This window comes from Halichoerus grypus, chromosome 2 (assembly GCF_964656455.1).
Source record: "Halichoerus grypus chromosome 2, mHalGry1.hap1.1, whole genome shotgun sequence".
Lineage (NCBI taxonomy): Eukaryota > Metazoa > Chordata > Mammalia > Carnivora > Phocidae > Halichoerus > Halichoerus grypus.
In genome coordinates this window covers 42,800,913-42,809,676 of record NC_135713.1, presented here as the reverse complement: position 1 = coordinate 42,809,676, position 8,764 = coordinate 42,800,913, and the positions used below count along the sequence as shown (strand labels likewise).

At 37.1% G+C, this 8,764-nt stretch overlaps 1 protein-coding gene across 5 annotated transcripts in view; it reads right to left on the bottom strand.

Annotated features, from left to right (window-relative positions):
* The window catches only part of G3BP1 (G3BP stress granule assembly factor 1), a 111,729-nt gene that overhangs the window by 84,667 nt on the left and 18,298 nt on the right, over positions 1–8,764 (bottom strand). For all 5 annotated transcript variants that reach the window (XR_013445565.1, XR_013445566.1, XR_013445567.1 and 2 more), the window contains exons 5-11: positions 7,352–7,442; positions 5,666–5,759; positions 4,244–4,445; positions 2,901–3,002; positions 2,358–2,469; positions 2,025–2,153; positions 1,096–1,205 (exon numbers count right to left, since the gene is read on the bottom strand). Coding sequence is in view for 2 of the 5 variants with exons in the window: in XM_078066760.1 (XP_077922886.1) it covers positions 1,096–1,205; positions 2,025–2,153; positions 2,358–2,469; positions 2,901–3,002; positions 4,244–4,445; positions 5,666–5,759; positions 7,352–7,442 (840 nt within the window). In the remaining 3 variants the exon portion in view is untranslated. The remainder of the gene's footprint in view (positions 1–1,095; positions 1,206–2,024; positions 2,154–2,357; positions 2,470–2,900; positions 3,003–4,243; positions 4,446–5,665; positions 5,760–7,351; positions 7,443–8,764) is intronic.

The window sequence follows — 8,764 nt, the reverse complement described above, 5'->3', positions numbered from 1 at the left end:
TGGTCAAATAGTTTGTAAGATTAAATACACATTTGCAGATTGAGGCTCATATAATATTAGAACCACAACATTAAATTTTACAGTATAGCCATCAACACTGTGAAGAACATCAGAGATTCTATAGAACCTCTGGGAAATAATGATCTACAACATTTCTATTTCATGGTTAATAAAATGTACATAGTTTTAATCTGCAGAGACTGAAAGATTAGTTGTTGCCAACGGCTGGGGAGAGAAGATATGGGAAAGGACTGCTTAATGGATAAATGGTTTACTTTTGATAAAAATGTTTTGTAGCAAGACAGGTGATGGTTGCACAACAACATGTATTAAAAGCCACTAAATTTTACACCTGAAAATGGTTAACTTTATGTTATGTGAATTTCACCTCAATTTTTTTTTAAAAAGTGGGATTTTTAAACTCCCACACCCATCTCAGTAAATAAATATTTACACTTTTGTTCTTCTCTATTACTACTAAAAAGTGATTTTTTTTTTTTTTTTTTTGGCTAATGAAAGATGTGGGGGAAGGGAAGGGTTCCTTAAGAAATACAAAGTAATAAGACTCCAATTCTACAAAATCCCTCTTATGATTAAAAAGTACTGTTAAGAAGCGATCTGTTAATAAAAGTGGTTCCAGGCAGGGTGACTCCAAACCTAGACAACTTATAGAATAAAAGGAGAAGCTCCTCATAGTTAGACCCAGATAACAGCCATATATCAAAACTGCCCGGGGAAAAGTGACTTTTAAGTTATCTCAGCTAAAAGTTAACATTGTATTTCATCTCCTAAACCAGAACCCCCCCGCAAGGAAAGAAATCTGCATAAATTTCAGTGCACTGGTAACTATTAGTTATTTCATCTCTTCACATTCAATGGCTCCAAAATTAAGATATTTAGACATAAGTTTTGTTAAACTCCCAGGCAAGTCTTTTAACAGTAATGGCCAATCACCATGGAATATATTACCCAAACATGTTGGAATCAACTGTACTTTACTCAGAAGACATACTTTTAAGGATGAATACATTCAAAGATCCAAGATACTCTTGTTTAAAAAAAAAAAAAAACAAATCAAGATGAGAAACTGCTTACCCGGTTGCTAAGGACCTTCTGAACAGGCTCAGAATCATCAAACACAACAAAACCAAAATTGGGTAATTTCCCGCCGCTGTTAATGCGTAGCTCCACCACATTCCCATAACCTGCAAGTGAAACGCAGACTCTCAAATAAATGATTAGAACATTTCCTTTAAATATTACATACACACTATCCACTGATAGCCACTAGTCACATGTGGATACAGACCACTTGAAGTGTGGCAATTCCGAAACAAGAAGTGCCATTAAGTGTAATACACACTGGACTTCAAAAACTTTTAGTACAGAAAAACATAAAATCTCTCTCATTTTTACATGTTGAAATGATGTTTTAGATACATTGGGTTAAATAAAATATTAAAATTAAATTCAGATTTCAACTTTTTAAAATGTGACCACTAAAAAAAATAAAATGTGGGGCGCCTGGGTGGCTCAGTTGGTTAAGCGACTGCCTTCGGCTCAGGTCATGATCCTGGAGTCCCTGGATTGAGTCCCGCATCGGGCTCCCTTGCTCGGCGGGGAGTCTGCTTCTCCCTCTGCCGCTCCCCACTCTCATTCTCTCTCTCAAATAAATAAATAAAATCTTTAAAAAAAAAAAAAATGTGGCCACTAGAAAACTTAAAATTATGTATGTGGCCCATCTATTTCTATTGGACAACACTGCATTAGATGAATCTAGTGTTTAAAACTCAACCTACTTGGGTACCTGGGTGGCTCAGTCGGTTAAGCATCTGCCTTCGGCTCCGGTCATGATCCCAGGGTCCTGGGATCGAGTCCCACATTGGGCTCCCTCCTCTGCCGGGAATCTGCTTCTCCCTCTGCCCGCCCCCACTCGTTCTCACAATCCCCCCTCTTGTTCTCGCTCTTAAATCTTTAAAAAAAAAAAAATGTATAAATTAATACATAAAACAAACTCAACCTACTTTGAAAAAAATCTTTAAGCTCCGATTTGTCCACTTCGTGTGGCAGATTGCCAATGAAAAGTTGGTGACTATCAGGGTGTCTCACAATTCTTCGGGGTTCAACATCACCTTGCTCACCAGCCTCACGGACTTAAACAAAAACAGCAATGAAAGACAGAGAAAGACATTTTTCAGTGACTATTTCATTCAATAATTTTTTTTCTCCACCCCTAAACCCAGGTAATTCCCCCAGCTCCAGAATTTTTTAAAGTAGAAAATATCAACCACCCCTAAGACACAAGCTCTCACCTCAAATTCCCCCAAACTAGACAAGTCACCCTTCTGAGCTCTTACTTGGTCTAGGTCCCCTCTGGGGAGGAATATTTATTCGTTGTTCTCGCACTCTTTGATCCCTCTGAGGCCTCTGCGGTGGAATCTGAGACTCAGGCTTAGACTCCGGACGAGGCTGAAAAATTTGTAAGTCAACGTCTACGTAAAAACAAAGCAAGCTGACCTTTTTTCTTGTAAAGTTTCTTAGCTAACAATAAGGTTTAAAAGAGAAAATGACAGGGGTGCCTGGGTGGCTGTCGGCTGAGCATCCGACTCTTGGTTTCAGTTCAGGTCATGATCTTAGGGTCCTGGGACTGAGCCTGATGTGGGGCTCTGCACTCAGTGCAGAGTGGGCTTGTCCCTGTTCCTCCCCTCGCGCACAAGTGCACGCTCATGCTCTCTCTCAAATAAATAAAAGAGAAAATGACAATTCTCTCACAAAAGAAATTATTAAAAACCACCTCTTCTCTACTCTATGTACCAGCTCCCACATTCTCTAAACCTATGTGAAACCAAATTACATGAAATACAAGCAAATGGGCCTAATATACAAGCTTAGAAACTCACCTGTGAAGCTGGTACTTTAACAACATGAGGTGGTATCCCAGTAACTGGAACAGCTCCACTGGGTGGAAGGTTCTTACTGGTCACAGATGCCCAAGAAAATGTCTAAGGGAACAACAACATTAATTGATTACCCATATCAAAACAATATAAAAGCTATTAGTTCTTCATTTCTTGTACATATGAATCACATTTTCACAGGTAGAATGGAGTTACTTTGTAAGTATCTCGAGATTCCTTTTCTCCCCCTACTTACAAAATTTAGTACTAAAATTCCCTAGAACTAGTCATCAAGTACAGCAAAATATGAAAAGTTTAGTCCTAAGAAGCTCCTTTCACTCAATTTAAAGTTTGTGAATCAAAGAAAATTCCTCCAAAACCAGCTCTTCCTCCTATGATTCCAACTGATGGCACAAACATCAATTCAATGACAAACTTTAGAATTACCTTGAACACCTTTTTAATCCATATCAAACTTACCAAATCTTGCTATTTACCTCGTTATCTTCACTGCCACAACCTTCATCCCAAGTTATCAGTATTTATCTCCAGGACTACTACAATAGCCACCTAATTAGTCATTCCTTCCCAATCCAGCCAACCTACTTTTCTACTGGCAAGCTGAAGTCATTTCACATTTCTCTTTCCTATTCACCTCATTACTGCCAGAGAGAGACCAAGAACACTATCGGTTTAACCAATAGTTCCCATACCTAGAACAATGCCTTGCACAGAAGCACCTGAATTAACTATTAGATAAATGACGTAAGAACCCTGACCCCATAAATAAAGCATTAAAACATATTCCTTCACAAATGTAAAGGTTCTATGATTTCAGTTAACATCACCCTGATGAGATTCAGGACTAACTGAAAAGCTTCAAACTTTTGAAATCAAGTATTCTAAATAAAAAAGTAGCTATATTTCATAGTTTATTTCTACTTCTACTGTAAAGTTATCCTCAATTAGATTTCAGAAAAAAAGCAGGAGTAAGTCTATTGTGCCATGATGTTTTTCAAAAAGATACATTCTCTCTTACTGGTTCTAACAAGCATGTCATAATTTGAAACAAAATATTTTAAAAATGAGGGGTTATTAATATGGTGATAAAGTAACACCTGAAATTTCTGGTCTAATAAAAAGTATTCAAGTTTCCTTGGGAGAGGAGGAGAGTTAGTTTTATAAAACAATATGCATCTTACTTATCTGAGGGATGCCTCAATATGTAAGAAATTTCCCTGAACCAAAAAAATGTACCTACAAAAGTCAATGTAACAATAATAAAGGAGAAGAGAGATTTTAAAAATCAACCAGAAATAGAGTAAGAAGAAAGACATATTGCATACCCTCAAGTCTTCCTGTACTGTCTGAGCTATGTCCGTAGGTGCTGGGGAAGAACTCTTCTGAGCATCCTCAGGGGCAGTTTCTTCCAATACTGGCTCAGACTTTTCCTCTTGGATTTCAGATACAGGTTCTTGCTCTGGTTCTGGTTCAGGATCTGGCTCCGGTTCAGCAACAGGTTCCTCTAAATGTTCTTCTAAGTCATTGCTTTCACAGGAAAATGAGAGAAATATCATTCTGACTCTACTGATTTAGCAAGAAATTCCCAAGTATTTATTAACTATAGAAACCTGAACCAAAAAATAGCTCTCCAAAAAAAATCTAGGAATTCCATATCTGAATATTAAAAAAAGACAACTTTTCAGAAGAGCACTCAATGAGCAAATCTTAACTGCAATCAGATTTGCTAAATTCTGATAAGCAAATACATCAAAATAGATCAAAATGAATCAAATCATGGTTTCTGTTATAATCCCAAAACTCTGACAATTTACCTACCACACATAACAAAAGACTAATAGGCTGTGCGTAAGGGGAAAAAGAGTTTTTTAATGGGTATAGTTTTAGTTTTGAGAGATGAAAAGTTCTAGAGATCTGGTTGCATAACTATGTGCATATAATTAAACATTACTACACAATGCACTTAAAAATGGTTAAGAAGGTAAATTTTATATTATGCAATTTTTACCATCAAAAAAGCCTCTCATTATAAATCACAATTTTAGAGAAAAAAAAAGACATTACTTATGATTCAGAATACTAGCTCTTAAAACTTCCACATAAATCACAAGGAGTGTTTGTTAATGTTGCAGTTTCCCCCCCTGAAATTCTAATTTGGCATGTCTGTGATGGGACAATAGATTTTCAACCAGCAACCCAGATGAGTAAATGTGGTTAGTCCATCACCACACCTTGAGAAATAAATACATGAAAATATCCTTTAAGCACTAAATACTAACACCAACGGTTTCATATCACATGGCAACAAGTAAATATTCATTTCTATTCCTATCAAACATTTTTGTTCTGGATGCAGAGGAAAAAACACAGCTTAAGACAGTCACACGTTTGTTGTCTGAGTTACTTATTGAAATTAACTGCTATTTAATTCATGTCTGAATTTCTATCAATTTATGCCTGATCTTTAAATAAGTTCTTGAACATATTTATTTCCCCCCAAAGCACTTAATGCAATGCCTTGATATATTAAATACTTGATAAGAGATCGCAAAATCTATTTTTCACTTACTGCCAAGCAAGTTATTTTTCTTAGCTCAGTGATATCAAAAGCAAAACCTTTCTTCTAGGAAATTACTGTTATATTCTGAAATAATTCTGAGAGAATATGATTGCCCTCCAACAAAGCGAAAGACGAGACAACCTAAATTCTCATGCAGCTCTGGACAGATGAACAAAGCTTTTCCTACCTGACAGTCTGATCATAGAAAGTTCCAGAATCATCAGGTACCACCTCAGGTGTCTGCTGTCTTTCTTCAGGTTCCTCTACCTCTTCCTCAGATTCTATATAAAAAAACAAATTTCAAGTAATTAGTGCTTATTTAATTCTCAAATACACATGACCCTTCAACAAGAGGGTTTGAACTGTGCAGGTCCACTTACACGCAGGTTTTTCTTAATACAGTACAGTACCGTAAATGTATTTTCTCTTCCTTAGAGTTTTAATAGTATTTCCTTTTCTCTAGCTTACCTGAAGAATATATAATACATACAACATACAAAATATGTGTTAATTGACCGTTTATGTTATCAGTAAAGTTTCCAGTCAACAGTAGACTATTAGTAGTTAAGTTTTTGTAGAGTCAAAAGTTACACGGGGATTTTCGGGGGGGGGGCAGTGGCAGTGCCCCTAACCCCCATGTTGTTCAAAGGTCAGCTTTATATTCACTTTCACAATGCTCATCACGATCAACAAAGTAATGAGGTGGATGGAGGAATGGGTTAAATACGTGTTGGGGATTAAAAGATGTACTTGTGATGAGCACTAGGTGTTGTATGGAAGTATGGAATCACTGTATCTTACACACGAAACTTAAAAAAAAAAAAGAAGTAATGAAATAAGCACACACACACATATATATAGATAAAGCACAGCAATTTGGTAATATCATGGCAAAGGCTTTAAGGACAGAATTAAGGCTTAATTATAGTGTTTGGGCTGAGAACATGGGAGTCTGAGGTCATATTGTCCATAATCCAATGCAGGCTCTACCACCTAACTAGATATACAATATCAGGCGAATTACTTCTCTGCATCTCACTGCCCTAATCCATTAAATAAGAATAGTACTTAAAGTACTTATCTATAAACCTGTTGTATTACACAATAAATATAATGCACTTAGAATCATTTCAGCCATACAGAAAACACTAATAAACTGATTATTATTAGTGTTTAGAGGCAATTCGTCATGGGTTTCTCATGTATCTGCACATCTTACAACTAAGGCAATGGCTACCCTTTGTTTCAAACTATCTTTTAAGAACATTTATACAGCAAACAGCCTCAGAAAAACAGTGTCTCCCTCTAGAGCAAAGGGCAGGTATGTTTACTGCCCATTATAAAAGATTTTGATTCCTTAAACTTAGGGTTCCACTATAATGCACCCTACTCCAATGCAGGTTATCATCTGGACTTCATGGTGTCCTGTGGAAATTGTGGCAAAAATGCTTAACACTGTTGCAGTGAGTATACCTACTACTGACTTAGGAGTTCCAGGTCTTCCATGAAATAGGCTAACCTATTAGCTCCATGTAGGTTAAAAACACAGACCCTTCCTCCGTCTTGACAATTAGAAGTTATTGATGAAGAATATAGAGTATAATAAAAACATTCAATGGGGCGCCTGGGTGGCTCAGTCGTTGAGCATCTGCCTTCGGCTCAGGTCATGGTCCCAGGGTCCTGGGATCGAGCCCCACATGGGGCTCCCTGCTTGGCAGGAAGCCTGCTTCTCCCTCTCCCACTCCCCCTGCTTGTGTTCCCTCTCTCAGTCAAATAAATAAATAACATCTTAAAAAAAATTTTTTTCAAGAAACCCATACTGTCTTCAAGTCAACCTGATGCCATCAAAAAAAAATTTAGACAAGTAACTTACCCTCCTGAGGCTCAGTGACAAAGCCACCAAAGACCTCATCTTGGTATCTGAAGATATCATTGTGAACGTAGAACTTATTTGCAACAGAGCCCTGCAATGCCAACAAAAACTTTTCATTTATTCAGCAGACTTTGAAAAAGCCAAGTCACCCTACACCAGTGGTTCTCAACTAAGGAAAATACTGCACCACCAGAAGACATCTGGCAGTGTCTGGAGAGATTTCAGTTTCCACATGGGGGAGTGCAACTGAAACTACTGAGAAAAGGGCAGGGATGCTGCTAAACATCCCACAATGCACAGAACAGCTAGCCACAAAAAAATTATTCAGCCCAAAATGTTAATAACACCAAGGATGAAAAACCCTGCTCTACATTATAGCCATTAAAAACTACACTCAAATATATTGCTTCCTTAAAATACCAGCAGACGGACACCCAAACACTGGTAAAGCTCTAAGTATGTAAGATGCCACACACCTCAAATCATTTTTTGAACAATAAAAACATAATACCAACTGCAGTGGGTATTTAAAATTCCCTTAATCTGTGTCCAACAATATTGATATAAGCACTCAATGGTGGTAGAGCTGAAAACGTTTGCCCACACTAGGTACAAGACACACCAGAATATAAATCCAACTATGTTATTAACTAGTTATTCAGTTACTAATACTGTCTCATCTATTTAAAAAAAAAAAAAAAATACCACCTCACAGCTTTGAGTATTAGTATTTGCTTTGAGACAGTTCATGTAAAAATGCATCATACTAAGGTAATGTTAGATTCTTCCTCTTTAATGGGAAAAGGAACTTTAAGCAAACTGGAAATAACTGGTAATCATATCCTACGTGATTCTTTGTATAGTTAGAACTCCATCAAGTTTTATACTACAGATAATCTAAGCCATCCTCTAAAACTCATAACTAAAATGAAACCTGTAATTTTTCTAAAGTAAAAGGATAGGGGTTTTAGATTCATCATTCTGGACAGAAAATTATCTTAGGGGTAATGCTAAAGAAAACATCTAATCACTACTGAGCCACTTCCATCCACATGCTTAGCAGATAGGCGTCCTGACTCCGTTCAGTCTGCACCAGTCAGAAAGACAGTACAAATATAATTATTCAACATAAACCTGTGGCCCTTTCATGACGAGCATGGTAACTAAAAAGAACCAGGGCTCCTTGAAGAAACAGCAGATACCAGAACGGGGGCTGGGGCTAGAGCAGGAAAGTCCAAGATGAGCCTGAAACATCTTGTTCCACAAAAGTTATAAAGTGCTCCCCTCGCCAAAAACAAACAACAGAAGCCAGCCTGAAGGAGCTCAGACTTAAGAGATCTGGGACATTTTAGACATTAAGTTAATTAGTGGGTTAAATCCATGAAATAAACAAACACTCCACAAATAACAGCA